This window comes from Acartia tonsa, chromosome 8, assembly GCF_053477335.1.
Source record: "Acartia tonsa isolate MP-2025a chromosome 8, ASM5347733v1, whole genome shotgun sequence".
NCBI classification, from domain to species: domain Eukaryota; kingdom Metazoa; phylum Arthropoda; class Copepoda; order Calanoida; family Acartiidae; genus Acartia; species Acartia tonsa.
The window spans coordinates 51,356,056-51,377,774 of NC_137267.1; the positions used below are offsets into that span (position 1 = coordinate 51,356,056).

The 21,719-nt window shown below is 36.1% G+C and overlaps 7 protein-coding genes across 7 annotated transcripts in view; all 7 read left to right on the forward strand.

Annotated features, from left to right (window-relative positions):
* Positions 1-21,719, forward strand: part of XRCC1 (DNA repair protein XRCC1) — a 163,406-nt gene that overhangs the window by 126,721 nt on the left and 14,966 nt on the right. The gene's annotated exons all lie outside the window — the stretch shown is intronic.
* On the forward strand, positions 41-5,595 carry LOC145327244 (uncharacterized). Its single transcript, XM_080170828.1, has 7 exons — positions 41-162; positions 1,092-1,946; positions 2,488-2,603; positions 2,868-3,042; positions 3,510-4,062; positions 4,282-4,437; positions 4,858-5,595. Exons 2-7 carry the CDS (start codon positions 1,919-1,921, stop codon positions 5,447-5,449), a joined length of 1,620 nt encoding a protein of 539 aa, XP_080026954.1. The 5' UTR covers positions 41-162; positions 1,092-1,918; the 3' UTR covers positions 5,450-5,595.
* Positions 5,668-7,344, forward strand: LOC145327245 (uncharacterized). The gene is made up of 4 exons (XM_080170829.1): positions 5,668-5,820; positions 6,048-6,364; positions 6,591-6,814; positions 7,029-7,344. Exons 1-4 carry the CDS (start codon positions 5,731-5,733, stop codon positions 7,169-7,171), a joined length of 774 nt encoding a protein of 257 aa, XP_080026955.1. The 5' UTR covers positions 5,668-5,730; the 3' UTR covers positions 7,172-7,344.
* LOC145327246 (uncharacterized) lies at positions 8,604-9,730 on the forward strand. The gene is made up of 2 exons (XM_080170830.1): positions 8,604-8,681; positions 9,092-9,730. Exons 1-2 carry the CDS (start codon positions 8,667-8,669, stop codon positions 9,716-9,718), a joined length of 642 nt encoding a protein of 213 aa, XP_080026956.1. The 5' UTR covers positions 8,604-8,666; the 3' UTR covers positions 9,719-9,730.
* On the forward strand, positions 10,836-12,985 carry LOC145327247 (uncharacterized). Its single transcript, XM_080170831.1, has 3 exons — positions 10,836-11,715; positions 12,049-12,135; positions 12,616-12,985. Exons 1-3 carry the CDS (start codon positions 10,932-10,934, stop codon positions 12,978-12,980), a joined length of 1,236 nt encoding a protein of 411 aa, XP_080026957.1. The 5' UTR covers positions 10,836-10,931; the 3' UTR covers positions 12,981-12,985.
* LOC145327275 (uncharacterized) lies at positions 14,953-19,142 on the forward strand. Its single transcript, XM_080170875.1, has 5 exons — positions 14,953-15,190; positions 15,416-15,547; positions 16,052-16,162; positions 16,358-18,870; positions 19,104-19,142. The coding sequence occupies exons 1-4, from the start codon at positions 15,108-15,110 to the stop codon at positions 16,440-16,442; spliced, it is 411 nt and encodes a 136-aa protein (XP_080027001.1). The 5' UTR covers positions 14,953-15,107; the 3' UTR covers positions 16,443-18,870; positions 19,104-19,142.
* Positions 18,880-20,751, forward strand: LOC145327276 (uncharacterized). Its single transcript, XM_080170877.1, has 2 exons — positions 18,880-19,171; positions 19,477-20,751. Exons 1-2 carry the CDS (start codon positions 19,105-19,107, stop codon positions 19,710-19,712), a joined length of 303 nt encoding a protein of 100 aa, XP_080027003.1. The 5' UTR covers positions 18,880-19,104; the 3' UTR covers positions 19,713-20,751.

Here is a 21,719-nt window from a genome sequence, read left to right on the forward strand (position 1 = left end):
CGTATGAATGAGAACACCTGTTCCTATCCACCGGATTCGAATGAATACGAGCTATTTTTATTTTGTAATTTTTTATTTCTTAAATATTCTACCTTTTCAGATAGTTCTGAATAACAGGCTATTCAAGTTAATCACCTGGGTACGCGTACATCATAATAACAGGTATGGGTGTATATTAGCTGTATAAGATTTATTTTTTTTCTCCTGCTACAAAATTTGTTCTAAATAAATAGGGGGGGGGGGGGGAAGTTTTGACACATTTGCGTAAACAGGGAGTATAGGCTTTATCTTTGGACTGAGAGTATAGGTTATTAGGGATAAAATCATTCTTATATGATGAATTTTCCCAAGTTTTAATATTTTTTGGATAGGCCTCCAGGTTCCGGAGCTCCAGGCCTTCTCCCCCCCCCCCTTGTTTAAGGACAAATAAAATACCGGAAAGTTAAAAAACATTAATCACACCCCTCCCAAAAATAAACAAGACAAACAAAATAATCATTCCTCAAATTAGGATGGATCCATACCAATACCACGAGCTGCATGACAGATGGGACGCCCTCATGGTTAGGATGTTGAGACTCTTCTCCAAGCTAAATATTCGAGTTCAAGAAGAATCATGTGGCATTGATGACGCTGTTGAAATAGTAAAACTCTTATACCATCACGGTTGGGTAGAGACACACTTAAAGAAGATTGAACCTATGCCCGAGAATCTCTACGAGAACGAGAGACCCCGCCTGGATGATACCGAGAGACGTGTCATTGACCATGAAGCCGACTGTGCACCTTTCCTCACCAACGTCAGCCCTTTTTTCTAAATAAAACCCAGAGTAACAAGGTAAAAACTACGAAATTATTGCAGGGGTGTATATTCTGCTCCGGGGGGGGGGGGGAGGGGAGGGGGAAAAAAGAAATAAGTGGATCAATGATGGAAGTTGCTTCAAATCACATGCTCTTGTTCATGGCTAGTTGTCTTTTGTAGCAGGGGAAAAAATTGTTTTTAACCAAAAAATGTTTCAGAATTCTTTGAGTTTCTTCATTAAAAAACGCTTTAGTTTTCTCATTTTTAATTCAATGTTCTTTCCTTTCAGGGAAGAGAAAGGAGAAGCTAGGAGAAGCCGAGCTCGCCGCCGGCGATTTCATCCAGCCTCCGGATATCCATGCTGAAAGCGAATTTTAATTGTAATTTGTGGCGTTATCCTCTTAGAAAATTTTGTTTGTATTATTTAACTCCCCATCCCCCCCCCCCCCCCCCAAACTAAATTGCTGGGTTAGGTTAGGCTAGGTTAAGTTATACGGCTAGGTAGAGGCCAGGGGCCGTTTTTCTAGGGGGGGGGGGGGTATTTCCTAAGAGGATAACATCAATTTGTTCTTTCAGAACATTTACGTTAACCTCTCTTTGATTGCAGCGCCCATATATTTTATAATTAAGTACCCATGGTGACAGTGATCGAGCCCCACTGGTCGTGCAGATATATAATTTCCTGCATATAAACATTAATAAACATTATTTACCCCTAAAGCCGACGATTACGTATGCACGTGTACAGTTTTTTAAGCTTCTGGCTATAGCTCTCTAGGAGATCTTAATTGATATGTTTTATTTTTTGTTTTTGTTTTTTGATATTTTTGTTATGTTGTTTTTTATTATTTATTATTATTTATTTTATAGCAAATTAACAAATTTTCTGGGTTCAACATTGTTGTTATAATAAAACTCCATGCAACTGCAGAATTCTGCAAAAGTCACGACCAGTGGGGCTCGATTATATATGCGTTCGTCGGCTTTTCAGGGAAGGCAGGAAATTTATATAGGTATTATCCAGGTCAGGACTGGAACAAACAAAATTTTATGTATATATTGTATATAGTTATTTTTTTCAAAGTAAAAAAATGTCAGACCAACGCTGGATGACGTATGTATAATTGGATCACAATTTTGATAGGTAAGTTTAATTAATTTTATAGACAATCAAAGAATAAATAAGGGTATTTTCTTGTTTGTAACTCTAACTCTTTATTTTGTGAGTTCCTTTGACATTTAATTTTGGTTTCAAAAAGTGTCACTCCCCCCCCCCCCCTTTTTTACTTTCTCCTTCTTTCGTTATATGTAAACAAGTAATAACCTTATTATTATAACCAGGGGTGTATATTCTGCACAAGATTTATTTTTTTTCCCCTGCTACAAATTTTTTTATTTTTTTTCCCCCCTAGATTTTTCTGAAAAAGTAGGGGGGGAAATAGAAAAATATTTAAAGAACTCTATACTTCATTTATTTTATCCCTCCTACCACACATTTCTTTAGTTTTTTTTCACCAAGGAGGGGGGGGGGGGAAATGGAAAAAATGTTTTCAGTTTTCTTAATTTTTACATTTTTTTTTCCTCCAACCACTTATTTTTTATTTCCACCCCCCCCCCCCCCCCCTGAGCAGGGGATCCCATGCAGAATATACATCCCTGATTATAACATATACTTCTTATTTCAGGAGTTACCTATACACCCCTGTTAGACGTTATTGCAATGGGAGACAATTTGATTGGTACACTCTCTAAAGCTCTACTGAAGCGTATAAGAAGTGGAGATAAGACGAAAAATGTACAGGTGACTTTTTACAACTAATTATTTCTACATATTTAAGATGAGACCTTACTTTTCATTACTGTACTTAAAGTATAATCTATGCTCGACTTTAATTTCTATTTTTCACTTGCAGTCAGCGCACTATAAACATGCTTGCTCTTACACCAGTATAGTCATATTTACTGTAATCAATTGACACGTGTAGCTTGCCCAAATAACGATCCATAACAACTCCCCTATATTATTTTAAATAAGTAATTCACTAATTATGTAATCTTTTTCCAGTTGCAGCATAAACTGAGGTCCATAAGAAAACTCTTCTGTAATGCAACGAGAGCCAGAAGTAAATACTGGCGCAAGAAACATCAACAAAGTGAAGACAGTCAGCCATTACTAGAAGAAGAACAGCAGGAGGATTTGATGGATGTGGAATATGAGAACGAAACTGCATCGTCAAAAGGTAACCTACAATATCTGTAATATAAAGTAGAACGATGTCGGTCTGTCTGTTTGTTGTTTGTTTGTCCAAATTCCCACAAACATTGTCTCCCAATTTTTGTTTTTTATTTTCCTTTCAATCTAAATTTCAAACAATTGGTTTGATCAAACGTTAGTTAAGATTGTCTCAAGATATCCTTGTTCCAGGGGTGTATATTCTACATGGGATCCCTTAACCTAACCCACCTTCACCCACTCTCTACATTTATCTACTTTTTCTGGAATTTTTAATTTTTTAACTTTCTAATTTGACTAGTTTTTCTTTACGGCATTATCCTTATACTAAAGTAACAGGATGTCTGTGTGTCTGTTCAAAAGGATCTTGCTAACCGCTGAACCGATTGGGTTCTCCTTTACAGGGTACCTTCACATAGGTCCCGGGAAGGTTTATAACTATAAAACACCATGTTTAACATCGTATTTTTTTAGGTAAAGTTTGTACAGGCTGCAATACCAACTTCACAAAGGAAACCGAAAGTATATGTTATCAATGCTACGCAAACCAAGTTTTGGAGCGATTAAATAACAATCCTGAAGAAACAAACTACATTAATATTGTTGTAGACAATATTAACAACAATAATACCAACGATAATAATGATGCAGACAATGACAGCATTCAAGATGCCGAGGACTGGGAACACGTCGAATTGTTTGATATACCTGAAGATGATTTTGACCCAGATGATGACGATGACCCTGATGACGAACCTGATGGCGAACCTGATGGCGATCATGACGGGGATCCCTTCAAACATCTTACAGAACTTGAGAAAGAAATTGTTAATGATTTCAGAAGCGTTTGTGTTCTAGACAACCCCATCTCTCACAACAAAGTTAGAATCATCCTGGCAATTCTGAAACGCTCGTGTATTTTCAAATTTCCGTCATATAATACATTATTCAAACCCAAATACAAAGTTGAAATCAAAGAAAACAAATATAATCCTACAAATGCTCCTGGTTCACTGATTGAGTGCAGGTATGTTTATATACGATTTAGAAAGCGTAGCATTTCTATAATCATTACCAGAATTTCCGTACGTCCATTTTAAACATGTCGATTTTTCTCCTTTTTTAACAACAAACTTTCAAGTGTTCTAATTATCAGTTTGATCATTCTTTGGTATATTGCTTCCTGCGACAACTTGAGAACAATATTATAAGCTATTATTAGTTAAAAATATATTTCTTTTTCCAGATTCCCTACCTATGAGATCCTCCAAGACGCCATCACAGACTTTAAACGGTTGAATGGACAACAGGCCGTTGATGATCATATAACTTTTGACATCTCGGGCGACGGAGTGAAAGCAGCTCAGGGATCTCATATCTCCTATTATACTGTCTGGATTAGGTAAGTAATTAATATATTGTGGATTTGAAAGGGTTGGGTTGGGATAAAGTTCTTTTCATATACAGCATGACCCTCGAAAAAATATTTTTTAGGATTGGCACCCTATATTTCAAAGGATATCAAAATATTTGTTTTACATCAATTGACAGCCCAGATTTTTAAAGCAAAAGTTTAGGAAACCATTCAATAAAGAAATAAGAAAGAAAACTAAGTTTACAATTGATACTTTTTTCTATTGCATACATATATAAAAATCTGTCTTACTGTATACCAGGACTTAATTAATACCATAAGTAAACCTAGTTTTTACCACTTTTACGGTAAAATTTTACCAGCCTTTACGTTTTATAAATCAGTAACTACAATTTTAAGTCTAAGGTATTAAATGCTATTATTATTAATTCTTCTTTATTATTTCAGGTTATTCTTCAACAAGGATTTCAGTGTTATATTGCCAGTCAGCATATTTGAGAAGACGAGGAGGCGTCCCTACAGTTACAACTTTCTGGATAATGTTACCCGATTCATCAACAAACTAATTCAAGAAGGATTACCTGGACATACCTTTCAATGTAGAACCATCATCCACGATGCCGTTGCGAGAGCCGATGTATTCGGCATTCTTGGCCATGGATCAAAAAATGGATGCCCACACTGTGACCTTCCAGGGATGGCTTTTTCACAGACTTATCTCCGTCAAAAGAACTTGGTATTGTTCGAATCAATGAATGTATTTTACCCCAGTGACAGTCAAAATACGGGTACGCCGAGGTCTGACGAGAAATTCCGCAAGTTAGAGGAAAATAATCAGAACATGAAAACCAGTTTTTCTGAGCTTGACCCGAGCTTGGATTTAATACAAGATACCCCCAGTGATCCGATGCACGCGTTGCACCTGGGCTATGTAAAGAAAGTGATGACGTACCTGAAGAAAGGACGTAATAGTTATCCAGAATTGGAAGAAGAAGACTTAGTTCAAATGGAGAGAATTACAGGGATGTACTGCATTTGACTAAAGAAATGACGCGTAAAATAGGTGTTTTCTTCGCGCATTTCTCGGCACTGCGATAAAATTCTGCATTTTTAGATTTATGTCTATTACACATTATTTGTACGCCTTGTTATGCCGCTTAAAAGAGTGTTAGTTTGAAAAGTTTAAAGAACTTAAATTTTGAAAATTTTCTCCTTATCACCCATATTTTACCATGAACTGCAGTAACTCCAATTATAGATGAAATCAACGATCAATTGAAGCTTGTTGGCGATTTTGATCGCGTTCCCCGTACGTCCATCATGCGCCTGACAGAGAAGAAGCTAGCCCTCAATTTGAAAAGTTCTGAATTCAAAGTACTGGGCTTTTACCATATGATATTTTATGCAGAGGTAGGTTTTTACCATATTATAATCTTTTTAGAATTTAAAGCTTATTTCAGTTTCATTATATTGTATAGCAATAACATTCTTTTTAAATTTGCGCACGTGTGCTATATTATATATATATTTCTATTGAGGAGGGTGGACTTCCAATAAGTATATAGGGCGAAGCCCCTAGAGGCTAGGGGCGAAAGAGCTAGTTTTCCCTTAAATTATTACAATGTTTTTTTTTCCAGTTGGCAAATCTTAAAGATGAACAACGTCTGATATGCAAGTTTTTATTCCACATATTGCGCTGTCTCGAAGAGCATATAACAACTGAACGTGTGGCTGAGCTCAAGACCATGATAATGGTCCTGAACTCAAAATTGGCGGAGATGTACGGCGAATCGTGCTTGAGTTACAATACTCACATGCTTTACCATATGCCGGAACATGTCCGCCGATTTGGACCATCCATGGCGTTCAGTTGTTATGCTTTCGAAAGTGCCAATCATGTGATTGCAACTTACATCCGAGGATATAATTTTGGCCTTAAAGAGGTTTCAAACAGGTAATACTATTTTTTTTTAGTTGAGTTCCTTTGACTTTTAGTTTTGGTTTCAAGAAGTGTCACTTCTCCCCCCCCCCCCACTCTTTACAAATTTTAATGTAATTTTTAAAAATGTAACATAACTTTCTTTCCGTGTATTGCTGATCAAACACTTAAGCTATAACGATTTCACCAGCAACATACCTTTCCGTTTAACAGCCATTAATGACATAAATGACATATTTAGATTGTTGATATTTCACACAGTGAAACCGTACATAAATGAAAAGCTGGCTGTCAGGGGAAAAAGGAATGCCAACAAACGAAAGTTCGAAAGAAATCAATTCTATACAGACTGCCAAGACCTCTACTTTGTCCCAGACTGCCGTCGTGATAAAACAGTATGGTTGGTCCACAAAGTGAGGACATTTTTTCCGGCATACACCTTTCCTGAAGATTCCAGAAGAATAGGTAGGGGTGTATATTTTGCACATGATTAATTGTTGTATAGAAATATTTCATGAACTATACTTTTCATCTAATTCCTTTTTAACCTACCACAATTTATTTGTAATTCTCTTATCATGCCAGGAGGAGAGTGTGGTAAAGGGGGGAGGGGGGGTCTAGGAAATATGAATTAAGTTTTATGGTTTTAAACACTGAAAATATACACCCCTGGTATTAGGAGTAGGCAAGACTGACGATCCCGAAGACTATAGCCATCCTCCAACACAACTAGCCTCCAACCTACTGAAGTACAGAGTAGCACATATCTCCGTACACCTGTTGCATCAAGATGTCTCCATCGTAATTCCTATCGGAATTTAATTTTGTACATTGAAAGCAGAGAAAGGGGGGGGGGGGAAATGACACTTTTTGAAACCAAAACTAAAAGTTCCATATTGTACCCTTATAAAACAACTGCCATGCAAAATGACAGATCTGTAACTGTTTCTTTAGTTCAGTTCCTTTGACTTTTAGTTTTGGTTTCAAAAAGTGTCACTTCCCCCCCCCCCCCCCCCTTTTGTTATAATATGTATGTAAAATGTTGTAAAATTCAACTGAAGGCCCTTCCCTCTTTATTTGGAATTTATGTGAAATGTACTTTAAAATATTTTTTTCATTAAAATTATTTTTTATAGCTAATTTTAAAAAAGGCATTTCAACTAAATTTAGCAAAACCCTACCTTTTTGGCCATCGATGGGTATGAAGTTAAAGTGTTATAAGTCTAGTCTGTAATTTGAAAGAGTACATGTTTGCAATTTAATTTAATTTTACATAAAATTTTAATTTCTGTCTACACATTTCAGATTTAAAACTATGCAAATTGCCCATGCCAACGACCTGGATCCAACAGCGTAATTTCGACTGGCAATTGATCAAGCTAGATCCCAAAATGACGAGGACTGGAAAGAGTGCTAGTTCTGTAAAGGTAAAAATTATATTTAAGGCCTAATTTACTATTGTACAAATTGCTGCTACCCTTCGCTCAAAAAACTTATAAATTCGCATGTTACCGGATCGAAAGGAAAACCTTATCGGTTCATGCTTAACAGACCACAAAAGATTATTGACCAAGTATAATTATTTATTAATTTTCCACAGTGTGTTTAACATTTGATATTAGTAATTAAAATTCTAGGGGCGTAGCCACTGCTATCTAATATCTTTTTATGCATTGTAAATACAACAATTATTTCTTGTTTTAGAACAACAAGCCTACTGGAGGTGGCAAACCTAATGGTGCCAGAGGTGGAAGTGCCAAAGCTCCAAGTGCCAAAACTGGAAGCAACAAATCTACTGGAGGTGGCAAAGGTACAACAGCAAAGGTAGGGTTTTAAGTTTTATTGTTATCGGTTTTTGGTTTGTTGGTGTTTTGTTGTTAAACTAAACTTACTAACATGATGTCTGTTTGTGGGTTTGTACCAACAAATCTCGTTAACCGTTGAACAAATTGGGTCCCTCTAACCATATAACTTAACCTAGCCTAACCTAACACAGTCATTTTGTCGGGAGAGGGGGGGGGGGAGGGTAAAGTTTTAAAAAATAGAAGAAAAAAATTAGGATAATGCCGGTGTTGTTTAAAACTATAATCCTCGGTAAGTAATGCTTTACAATAATTATCTATATTATTTTTAGAACACAACTAGAACCACAACATCTCCAATGAGGCCAATAAATATTACCCCACCTCCATCTCCACGGGCACGGCACCACTCCGCGAGTCAACGGACCGCAAGAGTTGTAGTTCCTCCTGCAACATCATCACGATCCCAGTCCCAGTCATCACGACCCCAGGGATCATCTGGCCCTTCTGGTGAGATGGAAGAAAGCGAGGTATTATTTTTATTTCATTTTGTCATCCAGAGGATACAAATTACAATTATTTAGGATATATATCGACTTAGCCTGGAAAAAATAACTTGTAAGATTTGACTAAATTTTTGGTAAACATTGACCAATAAAAATTTACCTTGTAAATTTTTACAAACAAGTTGGTCAAATTTTACCAAGTTGATTTTTTGGTCAAAGTCCAAAAATCTGGACTTAGCCTAAAAATTTACCTTGTCAATTTTTACCAAAAAGTTGGTCAAATTTTACCAAGTTTTTTTGTTTGTCAAAGTCCAAAAATGATGGAAGATGCTTAGGATCACTTGCTCTTGTTTGTGGATAGTCTTCTTTTCTACCACGTAGTTTTTAAAATACCAAGACTTGAAAATATGTGGTTTAATATGTTTCATTTTAAGGATTTGTTCACCGGGGCCGTTATGAACCAAATTCAGAACCAATTTCAGCAGCTACGTACTTTCTTGACCTCACAAATGAAAAATCAACTAGAGCCCATTAATGCGTCCATCAGAAACTTGGTAAACAAAACGTCCACAAACCATGAGTTAGTGAAGAATGAAATCAAAGACCTGCAAGACAGTGTATCAAGAGATATGGCTGAAAATACTAAAACCCTGAAAACAGAAATGAAGAAAACCGGCCAAATTGTGGAAACCTTGGTGACTGATCTAAGAAGACTGACCAATGTGGATGAGCTTGATGAGGAGGAGGCGAATAAAGGGCCTAGTGAGAATCAGGATGTTGTCGTGGACCAGATTTTCTCACCAGATTTTTACCAAGAAAGAATAAAGAACCATGACCCCTTGGAAAAAGATGGTTATATGAGAAGAGAAGAAATTATCTTTTTCATCCAAAATTTCGAAGACTCACGGAAAGTGGATATAGGCTGGCAAACCTTACTGAAAGTATGCCGCGACATCATAACCTTCCTGTATGTCGTGTTCGAGCAGTTCACCTTTGACGCCCGCATCACAGCTGCCTTTTGGACTGCTCCGGAAGTTATTGATGACGAAACTGGTAAGTAAATATTATTTTGTAAATTTGACATGATGAGAAAACGTTTAAAACAGGGAGAAGGGAGGTGGGGGCAAGGGAAATAAACCGAATAAAAGGGGCATTCCTATTCTTGCTAGCAGGTGACCATGTACAATAATCTTTTTATATATATATTTTATTTGTGAAAATAAATCTTGTGCAGAATATACACCCCTGGTACAATAATAAACATGTACCTATGCAGAGTTAATTGAAAATTTCATTATTATTTCAGTGGAACGTTTCTTGGATCATTGTAAGTTAGTGCTTAACGAGACGTACCTACATGAAGCTATCCCACCAAATTTGTGGAGAACAGGAACCTATGTGTCTTCAAGCGACCTTTTTCTAGTGAGGAACCACATACAAGCTTGTAGGTAATTCAATTATTTATCGCATCTATTCCGCGTCTATTAAATGTGAAAGTGGTAGTTTTACAAAATGCATTTCAATGTTCTTTAGTTAAAAAAGTAGTTTCACGAAATGTTAACTGCATATTGTATTCTTGTTAAATTGTTAAACTACATTTCTATGGCATATGTTTCAAAGAATTTCAATTTTGTACCATGTATTTTTTTATGTGGCAAGACTTTTAGTTCATCTTTTCTTGATATATGTTATATGTTATATATTGAGACTGTTTTGATATAAACCCTTTTTTTATCTAGGTTCTTGCGCAATTTCGAACACACTTTTAAAGAGGACGCGACTGGTTTTTGTGAAAATAAGAAGAGGGCCGAAGATTATATGCTTGCTAATGAGGATCCTGTCTGCTGGAGGCTATTTCGAGGGCTGGTAACGCGAAAACAAGAACGCGCATTGTCAACCCCAAACTACACGTATGAACAGGTTTTTGAAATCAAGCCAAGGAAGGAGACAAGCAATAAGAAAGGCAAGAAAGACAAGAAAGACAAGAAAGACAAGAAAGACAAGAAGGAAAAGGCACAGAAACGATCAGCCTTACAGATGTGTGAATTTTATCTGGCCCCTGCAGAGATACAAAGAATTAAGCGGCGTATTAAACCGAAGACAATCACAACTTCAACACCAGGTGTTACAGCCGAAGACAAGAAATTTTACCACATGTTAGGTGCCCTTTCAATGGGTTGCTTACCCCACGAAGTTCAAGGAAAGAACCCGATTTACTTGAGAATAAACAATGACAGGTCGAGAAATTCATTTCAGATCAAAAATTATGCAGACATGGCAAAGAACCCCAAGCAATTTTTCAAGACAGTCCATAGTAATAAGAAGGTTATACAAAGAGCTGTAATGTATTATTCGTACGCCACAACCAATTTGAAACCAGAAATGAGTGAAGAACAGACAAAGATTCACAATGCCAGTGAGAAAGCAACTAGAATTTCAAGAAATAGAAAGATGAATGCTGCTGATGAATCCACTGCTGATGATTGCACTGCTGATGATTCCACTGCTGATGATTCCACTGCTGATGATTCCACTGCTGATGTATCCACTGATGGTGAAGACAATGCTGTTGAAGACAATGAAGCTGAAGGCAATGCTGTTGAAGAAAATGGTATGGAAAACATTGCTGATGAAGAAAGCAACAATGGTGAGGAGCTTGTAATTGATGACGGAGGCGACGACGTTGAAATGAATTCAAATGATGATCAGATTGGGAATGACTTACGCATACCACCCGCGGAGAATCCAGCAGTAACTCCAGAACCAGTAAAGCACCCAGTAAAGCCACGTAGGTTATATGAAGATCCAATTGTCAACAGCCAGTCCAATAATAAACCCAAAGTAAATGTATTTAAAAACATCACAAGCTCCAAAAGGAAGAAGCATGGAAAGGGCTCGAAAAAGTCGAAGAAGATAATTATTTCTGAAACAGACGATGAGGGCCAAAATGTGGGAAATCTTGATGATACAGTCCCAATGCAAGATGATGAACAACCACCAAACTTTCCACCACTGCAAAGACAGAAAGAATTTTATGGACGAAATAATTCAATCACAGGTACATATTTGTTGAACATTAATTATTATTTATAAGTTTTATCTTTCCTCGTATTGTGTATATACTGCACAAGATTTTTTTTCCTCTGCTACTAATTTTTTTTAAATTTTTCTTCCCCCCCCCCCCCTAGTTTTTTTTCACCAAGTAGGGGGAAAATTGAAAAATATTTAAAGAACTCTATGATTTATTTATTCTATCCCTCCTACAACACATTTCCTTTTAAAATTTTTTTTTCAACCAAGTAGGGGGGGTGGGGGGGTGGAAAAAATGTTTTCAGTACTTGCTTTTTGTTTGGAAACGTATAAAATTAATGTATAAATTAATTATTTACAGGCAACAGTAACGAGAGACAGGTGACTGGAAAGGCAACAAGTGTCGTGGAGGAAAGCAGCAGTGATGAGAATGATGAGGATGCCGAAGGTATTGTTATTTATAGTTTGAAAAACGTAGGAACTGTATCACCTAAATTTAAGTTTATTAATATTTTAGTTGAGAAGTAGTCTTAGATAAAAACCCTGTGGATTAATTTTGTTTTAAGGGAAACTTCGTACAGGCCCTGACAGGGTTTTAGGCTAAAATTTGTATGGGCGCAGCCGCTATCTATAATACTAAGTAGCTTAATGTCTGTCCGGCCGTCAGAAGCTTAAGATCTCAGTAACCACTGAATCGATCGAGGTTACGGTAAAATTTTACCACCTTTTAAATCGTATAGGCTGGTAAAATTTTACCATAAAAGTGGTAAAAACTAGGTTTTTTATGGTATTAATTGTATCCTGGAGATCGGATTCTACTCTTCTGTGTATTGGTCCTGCGGTGATTTTAAGCTATTTCCTTGGAGGGGGGGGGGGGGGTTGGGTAACATTTATACTATTTGAAATAATGACTATAATAATTATTTAGATGATGTGGCGATCATTCCAAAGAACCGGGAGCGAAGGCAAACCGCATTGGAAGCCGAAGCAAAAACCAAGAAAAGTTTACAGCTGGACAATGAACCATCATTCGAGGTGGATAACGAAGATGACGGAAACCAGAGTGACGAAATTGTGGAGGTTGAGGACAATGAGGGCAAGAATGACGGCAATGCAAGTAAGGAAATTCGGATACATCCATGTGGAATAATATTACCCAAACTTGCCATTATAATTCACAACCACACGGGTCATTATGAGGTTGTTGCAGTAGGCTCAAATGTTTCTATATACAACCAAATGGAAATTTTAGAACTCATCAACATTGACGGTAAGTTACAGGTCTTAATGTAATAAATGGGGGGGGGGGGGGGGGTGGGCGAAAGTGACACTTTTTTGGGGCTTTTATTGGCGGTTCTCGGCGGTGGCGACGCCGTTTCTTCACAGTTCCACCCCTATAAAGCAACTGCCAATGCAAAATTCCCCCTTTTATCTTTGATTGGCATATTAATATAGGGTAAAAAATATTGCTTGTTTTCATTTGAATCTGATTAATAGTAACTAATGTTCATATAGGTATGGAAATAATATTGAAGCTACAATTATGTACATTTGCTTTAACATTTTTTATTTCTTTGTAGGAGAAAAAGCAAAGTGGAAAAAAGATGGAGAAGAAGGTGAATTATTTTCTGACATCAAAGAAGAAGCACCAGAGAGTGATGATACAGATGAAGGTCATCAATCAGACCCAGACACTGGAACTGGCAGTAGTAGTAGTAGTGAAGAAGAAGAAGAAGAACGCAGGCCAAAAGCAAAAGTGGCCCAAAAGCCAAAGCCTACCAAAGAAGCTCCTAAACGTCCCAGAAAACAAACAACATTTCCATCAACGAATCAAATTGATGCGGTGTTGTACAGAAACCAGAGCAGAGCAAGCACGAGCAGTGCACAAATTAATTCAAGCCGGGAATATGCTGAAAGCGCAGGCACATCAAATCCTGATGAAGACGTAAACCCAGAACCAGGTTGTAGTTATAGTCAACTCAGTCCAGAGCAAGGTTGTAGTAATAGTCAACTCAGTGAGCAACCTAACCAAATTAAGCTGCAGCAAATGTTGAACAGAACAAATACACATTTGCCCGATTTCGGCCAGCGTGGTGAGGCTCGGACAAGAAGAGATGCCAACAAACGAGTAAAGGACAACATGAAGAAGCAAAGATTGTGGGAACAGGGACACAGGCCTGAAGATGATGAGTTAGAGAAGAAGAAAAGATCAAGCTCCAGACCACCACAGAGAGCAAGTTCTCAACAATGTTCTCAAAACATAAACAATTACGGTATCTTTGGCAGCTACATTACAGCTGATTCGGGAAAGGGGTGTATATTCTGCACAAGAAATATTGTTTGTCCACGGCTAAAAATTTTTAAAATTTACAAATGTTTTCAGTTTTCTTAATTATTACCTTTTTTTCTTACCTCCATCTATTTATATTTAATGAAATATAATATACATCCCTGAGCAGACTTGGAAAAAATATTATACATCCGATCCATGTAGAATATACATCCCTGGCAGAATGGAGACAAGTATTATCCGTCGGAACTTTCGTCTGAAAACGAAGAACAAGACGAAGAACAAGACGAAGAACAAGACGAAGAACAAGACGAAGAACAAGACGAAGACCTGATTATAGGTCGCAGTCAATCCCAATAATTCCAGGACTTTACGTATATATATATTTATATGTAATTTTTTTTGATTTCATAAGTTTCATCTTCAATTTTTTTTTATAATATCTAGAAAGGAGTCTTTTCCCAAAATGCATTTGAAGTTAATTTAGTGAACCGTATATTTGAACCTGTTTAAATGTGTTTAAACTCTATTTATATGGCATAAATTTGAAGAAAGTTAAATTTTCTACCACGTACTTTTACCATCTTAACAAAGAAAAATATGCAATTCACAAAATTAAGTTCAAATGCATTTTGTGAAACTACCCCTTTCCACCAATTAAGTTTAATGAGCTTAAAGTTAAGAGCTTAAACTGAAAATTTTTTGTTGTATAATCTGTCGCATTTTTTGTAATTCAGTATATAGCAGTTGTAGTTTACCCCCTAAACTAAGGAAAAAAAGTATTCAGAACTAGCTTTTGTTAATTTTATATATTTGTTTAATTTTGTATAAAAATATTATATATATGACAGTTATCGTAGGGAATGTTTTAATTAATACGGTGGTAGATTTCCATGGTAAAATGCGTAATGTTTATGTGCTGTAATTAAAAAAGAGAACGTTTCAAATTTGTATAAACTTTTTTTAAATGTTAAATTTGTCTATATACTTGTTTACAATATAAGATATACCAATATGTGATCTTGCTGGCCACCCTATTATATTAAAATTCCCTACGTCAGTTTTTTGGACATTTATTAATGAAAATTTAATACCAGTGATAATTTGTTTCTTTTCAAATTTAATATAGAATGTCCGACATGACAGCCACAGCAGCAGCCGACTTAGAGAGAGACGAACAGCACGAAGAACAGAAGCCGGAAACCACAAGTGGGTGAGTAATATTTTAATATGTATAAAACGAAGTAGAATGATGTCTGTCTGTCTGTCTGTCCGTCCGTCCGTCCCTAGCTATATTTTGGTAACCATTCATCGAATCGGATTCGACAATCCATCACAACATAATTACATAAATACATATTACATATTTTTTGGTAATTACTTCTTTGGGCAAAGGTCCGATTACCTGGGATATATAATATATATTTATATATTTCAGTGATAGCGAAAAACAGAAGAACGAAATGAGTGTGTCTGAGCCTGAGCTGCCTGCTAAGCTGGATGACCTGCCTGATACCCCTCCTAAATCGTCTGATACAGAAGATTTGAACCTAACTTTGGATTGCACTACGTAAGTTTATTTATTTTTGTTACCATTCTATTTCTGTTCGGAAGGTGGTAGTAGCCGGATTGAAAAGAGTAGGATAAACATTATTGTTATGGCGAATAATTATAGTTTCATTCAGGGGTGTACATTACGCACAAGATTTATTTTGTTCCCGTGGTACAAAATTTTGTATTTTTTTCCCACCTATTTTTATCTCACCAAGTAGGGACGGAAATGGAGAAATATTGAAAGAACTAAAATTTTTGGTCCTACCACACATATTTTAGTTATTTTCCCCCCACCACCTGAACAGGGGATCCCATATAGGATATACACCCCTGATATTTCAAATTAGCAGCTACGCTAAACCCTCTAATATGAAGTATATCTCTTAAAGTTTCTTTTGCCACTCCCTTCCCTTGCCGGTACCTATGAGAAGAACCCGATCTGTTCAGTGGTTATCGAGATCCTTCGGTACATAAACACGGACATCCTGTTACTTTAGTATTATTTTTTTTTATTTTTCAGGGACGACGATGGATGGGAGACAATGCAGAAAATAAAACAAGACCTTAGGGCAGCAAAGCAAAAAATTGCTTCTTTGGAAGAGGAGATCGCTTGTTTGGAAACACAAACAAAGTAAGAAATTTTTTTCACTTCTTTTTTTGGTATTTAATCCGGGCGACTGTGTTGTAAATGATTTTTCGGTACAGACAAATTCACCTTTATATATTACAAAACTAGCAAGTATGCCTCTAGGGGTAAGGTGGGAGGGGTAAATGTGGACCAAAAAAAAAGTTTACTATTTAATTATAATATGATTGCTTAATTCAGGGAGCAATCCAAGAGATGTCCGGCGGCACAAAAGGATGACCAGAAGGTCGGACAAGCCTCTGTTATGGAAGGAGAAGCAAAGTAAGATATCCTATTATATAAAGTAGTAAGCGTTTTTTGTTTGTCCCGAAGGATAACCGCTAAACCGATATTGTACTCCTTTAAAGTGAAGCTTCTTATAGGTCCTGGAAAGGTTTTAAACTATTTTTGTGCAGGGTGTCTTCACCCCCTTCCCCAAAAAATATTTTTACTCTTCTGAAACTGAAATTGAAAATGGGAAGATGTTGATTTTTCCCCTTCCAACCTTAAGTGCCCCTAGAGGTTTCTAGGGGCGTAGCCACTAGTTTCTTTTAATAATCTTTTTTCATACTTTATCCGGGCGACTGTGTTGTAAATGATTTTTCGGTACAGACAAATTCACCTTTATATATTACAAAACTATAGCAAGTATGCCTCTAGGGGTAAGGTGGGAGTGGTAAATGTGGACCATAAAAAGTTTACTATTTAATAATAATATGATTGCTTAATTCAGGGAGCAATCCGAGAAATGTCCGGCGGCACAAAATGATGACCAGAAGGTCGGACAAGCCTCTGTTATGGAAGGAGAAGCAAAGTAAGATATCCTGTTATATAAAGTAGTAAGCGTTTTTTGTCTGTCCCGAAGGATAACCGCTAAACCGATATTGTTCTCCTTTAAAGTGAAGCTTCTTATAGGTCCTAGAAAGGTTTTAAACTATTTTTGTGCAGGGTGTCTTCACCCCCTCCCCCAAAAAATATTTTTACTCTTCTGAAACTGAAATTGAAAATGGGAAGATGTAGATTTTTCCCCTTCCAACCTTAAGTGCCCCTAGAGGTTTCTAGGGGCGTAGCCACTAGTTTCTTTTAATAATCTTTTTTCATACTTTATCCGGGCGACTGTGTTGTAAATGATTTTTCGGTACAGACAAATTCACCTTTATATATTACAAAACTATAGCAAGTATGCCTCTAGGGGTAAGGTGGGAGTGGTAAATGTGGACCATAAAAAGTTTACTATTTAATAATAATATGATTGCTTAATTCAGGGAGCAATCCGAGAAATGTCCGGCGGCACAAAATGATGATCAGAAGGTCGGACAAGCCTCTGTTATGGAAGGAGAAGCAAAGTAAGATATCCTGTTATATAAAGTAGTAAGCGTTTTTTGTCTGTCCCGAAGGATAACCGCTAAACCGATATTGTTCTCCTTTAAAGTGAAGCTTCTTATAGGTCCTAGAAAGGTTTTAAACTATTTTTGTGCAGGGTGTCTTCACCCCCTCCCCCAAAAAATATTTTTACTCTTCTGAAACTGAAATTGAAAATGGGAAGATGTAGATTTTTCCCCTTCCAACCTTAAGTGCCCCTAGAGGTTTCTAGGGGCGTAGCCACTAGTTTCTTTTAATAATCTTTTTTCATACTTTATCCGGGCGACTGTGTTGTAAATGATTTTTCGGTACAGACAAATTCACCTTTATATATTACAAAACTATAGCAAGTATGCCTCTAGGGGTAAGGTGGGAGTGGTAAATGTGGACCATAAAAAGTTTACTATTTAATAATAATATGATTGCTTAATTCAGGGAGCAATCCGAGAAATGTCCGGCGGCACAAAATGATGATCAGAAGGTCGGACAAGCCTCTGTTATGGAAGGAGAAGCAAAGTAAGATATCCTATTATATAAAGTAGTAAGCGTTTTTTGTCTGTCCCGAAGGATAACCGCTAAACCGATATTGTTCTCCTTTAAAGTGAAGCTTCTTATAGGTCCTGGAAAGGTTTTAAACTATTTTTGTGCAGGGTGTCTTCACCCCCTCCCCCAAAAAATATTTTTACTCTTCTGAAAATGAAATTGAAAATGGGAAGATGTTGATTTTTCCCCTTCCAACCTTAAGTGCCCCTAGAGGTTTCTAGGGGCGTAGCCACTAGTTTCTTTAAATAATCTTTTTTCATACTTTATCCGGGCGACTGTGTTGTAAATGATTTTTCGGTACAGACAAATTCACCTTTATATATTACAAAACTATAGCAAGTATGCCTCTAGGGGTAAGGTGGGAGTGGTAAATGTGGACCATAAAAAGTTTACTATTTAATAATAATATGATTGCTTAATTCAGGGAGCAATCCGAGAAATGTCCGGCGGCACAAAAGGATGACCAGAAGGTCGGACAAGCCTCTGTTATGGAAGGAGAAGCAAAGTAAGATATTTCTTTTAATATTATTTTTTCATACTTTATCCGGGCGACAGTGTTGTAAATGATTTTTCTGTAAAGACAAATTCAACGTGTTCCTTTATTTATTAAAAGCGAGTACTAGCAAGTACGCCTCTAGCTGGGTAAGGTGGAAGGGGTAAATGTGGAACCAAAAAGTTAACTACTTAATTTAAATAAATTATTATATATATATTGTTTAATTCAGGAACAAAACAGCTGCAGCTGGCTCTCCAGAAAATTCGGATGAGAACGAGGTTAAGGAAGTCACTGTTATGGAAACACCAGCAAAGTAAGATTTTTTAAAAATAGTTTTTACTACTTTATCCTGGCGACTGTGTTGTAAATGATTTTTCTGTACGCTAAACCCTCTAATATGAAGTATATCCTTAAAGTTTCTTTTGCCACTCCCTTCCCTTGCCGGTACCTATGAGAAGAACCCGATCGGTTCAGCGGTTAACAAGATCCTTCGCTACATACAAACAAAAATCGTTTTACTTTGTAGTATAGATTGTTTAATTTCAGGATGAAAGACCAACCGGATTTTGATATAATTTATGAGAACATAAAGAATCCAGGACCAAAAAGCCCAGGTATAGTACAATATTTATACTAGCGACTGTGCCCAAAGCATATAGTGAAACATTTCTGTACTACATTGTATTATTACACTAGGTTAGGTTAGGTTAGGTTAGGTTAGGTTAGGTTAGGTTAGGTTAGGTTAGGTTAGGTTAGGTTAGGTTAGAATAGGCTAGGCTAGGCTAGGCTAGGTTAAAACTAGAAATATTACTCTTTCTATTAATACACTAGGTTAGGTTAGGCTAGAAAAAAAAACTATTGTAAAATTGAAGTATTTTTTTGTAAAAAAAAGTAATTTTAAAAAATATTTTAATTTCAGTGTATGGGGTGTCAGATGATGAGCAGGAGATGTTTGAACCACCCCCTCCAGCATCAAAACTGAGTAGGCGCAAAAGAAGTGCAACACCGGGGAAAATCAAGACCTGCGCCCATGGACGCAGTCCCCGAAGCGAGCTGCCATTGAACACGAGACTCATCGAATGCACCTATATGTGCCCAGACTGCCGCGTCTTCTTTCACAAGAGGCAAAAACAAAGAAAAGAAGGACAAAAGTAAGCTGATGTATAATAGTCCTTCCAGTCAGATCATATATAAACTATTTGTGATAAAAAAGTGATATATATCAAGATATCTTGAGTCAAAAATATGTTTAACCACCTTTAATTTGTACGTACATTAATCTATATGACAGTTTGACAGTTTTGTTCTGACGATGAAAATATTCATATAATATTATATTTGAAACCGCTATTCCTATATAGCAAAATTTTTGAAAATTTAATAATGGAAAGTAACTTCGTAATATATTTTTCTTGTATAAAAATGTTCTAGTATAAAGTACAATTAGAATCCAGATCTCAGCAATTAAAACCTATGTATATTTGTGTTAATTTCTCAGCTTAAACCGATTAAACATGCAGTTATATTATCTGTAAAACTATGTAATATTTGGTCATTTAAACCACGTCTAGAATTATAGACTAATTAAGAAAATTTCTGTGAATATATACCTATATAGTATCGCGCTATCGTACCTATGTAAATCATTATGTAAAAAAATATGTTTAAGTGTTTCAATCAATAAAGTTAATAATGAAAACAATTTTTTTTTTATTTTTGCGTTTTGTGTACAAGCGAGGTTTTTCTATAATTAAGGTCGTTTTTTACCACTTTCTCGTGATTTTTACCACCCGTTTTTACCACAATTATTGGTAAATTTTTACCATATTTACCCTATTTCTGGTAAAATTTTACCAGTTTAGGGCAAAAATATTACCAGGTGTTGAACAGTTTTACCACTTTTTTGGTAAAATTTACCGCAAATTTCTGGTAAATTTTACCAAAAAAGTGGTAAAAATTGGTCAAAATCTGGTATAAATTTGCGTCCTAAAATGGTAATATTTTACCGGAAATCTGGTAAAATTTTACCGATAATTGTGGTAAAAATCGATGGTAAAAAGCGTGAGAAAGTACCACTAAAAGTGTTTTTACCACGATTACGGTAAAATTTTACCACCTTTTAAATCGTATAGGCTGGTAAAATTTTACCGTAAAAGTGGTAAAAACTAGGTTTTTTTATGGTATTAATTCCGTCCTGGGCATAAATATATAACGTTACGGAAGGACGGACCATTATTAAAGAAAAGCTTTGTAAAATTCCGCTTTTAATAAATAAAGAAAAATCCTGCCTTTAATAATTATGGAAAAGTCTTGCGTTTACTATTATAGAAAAGCTTCGGTATTAAAAATCAAGTAAAATAGAAATAAACAAGTAAAGAGCCGCTAAATTCCCGTTATATATATATTAAGCTGAAGACGTGCAAAGTAAAATCCGTCGCTGCCCTGACAAATCAGGGAGGGAGGGGATATTGGGCTGTTTATTTCCTTAGTCCCCAAAGTTTTATAATCACGTTTTCTTATTCGTTGGCATAACAACCTTGGGGACTCTTATTGTATTTTGGTTTGTTGGTTCATGAAGTTGGTTTTCCAAACGTTTCAAGCACCAATTATAATCTACAGAATGGGTAATTTTGTGTATTATCATTGGGGATGTAGATCAATTTATCGGCCGTTTGATCACTGGTAATACCCAAGTTTATATTTACGTGACATTTTTATTATTTCATCCAGTTTAAAATTTGATGTTATTCCGTTAATTTTGAAATCTTAATTTGTATAGATTTGATTACAGTATAATTGAGTGAGGGTAATGAAATACATACTTATATTATAGAGCGAATAATTTCTCTTGTATATAGAGTTTCTTACGGAAGTTTTCATTCGATATATAATTACATAGATGTTGCACCAAATTTTCGTCTAGTCTAATCAAATGGTCGTTCCAGCTGGCTAATATAACGATACCCCCCATCCATATCCTTTAACCCATCCCCACTCCTCCTACTGGAGGAAATATTGACCAATAAATGAGGACGAAAGTAGCAACCAATATTGACCAAAAAAATTTATCTGTCATAATATTCACGTATATTTACATCCATTATGATTAGATAGGTTACTCGCTTAACTAATCCGCAATTATTAAAGTATCCTTACTGTAAT

Coding starts and splice junctions, on each gene's coding strand:
- LOC145327244 (XM_080170828.1), top strand. CDS start 1,919: ATGTATAATTGGATCACAATTTTGATAG. Junction 2,604..2,867: donor ATAAGACGAAAAATGTACAG/GTGACTTTTTAC, acceptor ATCTTTTTCCAG/TTGCAGCATAAACTGAGGTC. Junction 4,438..4,857: donor TATTATACTGTCTGGATTAG/GTAAGTAATTAA, acceptor TTATTATTTCAG/GTTATTCTTCAACAAGGATT.
- LOC145327245 (XM_080170829.1), top strand. CDS start 5,731: ATGCGCCTGACAGAGAAGAAGCTAGCCCTCAATTTGAAAAGTTCTGAA. Junction 6,365..6,590: donor CTTAAAGAGGTTTCAAACAG/GTAATACTATTT, acceptor TGACATATTTAG/ATTGTTGATATTTCACACAG. Junction 6,815..7,028: donor TGAAGATTCCAGAAGAATAG/GTAGGGGTGTAT, acceptor CCCTGGTATTAG/GAGTAGGCAAGACTGACGAT.
- LOC145327247 (XM_080170831.1), top strand. CDS start 10,932: ATGGCAAAGAACCCCAAGCAATTTTTCAAGACAGTCCATAGTAATAAG. Junction 11,716..12,048: donor ACGAAATAATTCAATCACAG/GTACATATTTGT, acceptor AATTATTTACAG/GCAACAGTAACGAGAGACAG. Junction 12,136..12,615: donor GAATGATGAGGATGCCGAAG/GTATTGTTATTT, acceptor ATAATTATTTAG/ATGATGTGGCGATCATTCCA.
- LOC145327275 (XM_080170875.1), top strand. CDS start 15,108: ATGTCCGACATGACAGCCACAGCAGCAGCCGACTTAGAGAGAGACGAA. Junction 15,548..16,051: donor CTAACTTTGGATTGCACTAC/GTAAGTTTATTT, acceptor TTTATTTTTCAG/GGACGACGATGGATGGGAGA. Junction 16,163..16,357: donor TGTTTGGAAACACAAACAAA/GTAAGAAATTTT, acceptor TGCTTAATTCAG/GGAGCAATCCAAGAGATGTC.
- LOC145327276 (XM_080170877.1), top strand. CDS start 19,105: ATGAAAGACCAACCGGATTTTGATATAATTTATGAGAACATAAAGAAT. Junction 19,172..19,476: donor TCCAGGACCAAAAAGCCCAG/GTATAGTACAAT, acceptor TTTTAATTTCAG/TGTATGGGGTGTCAGATGAT.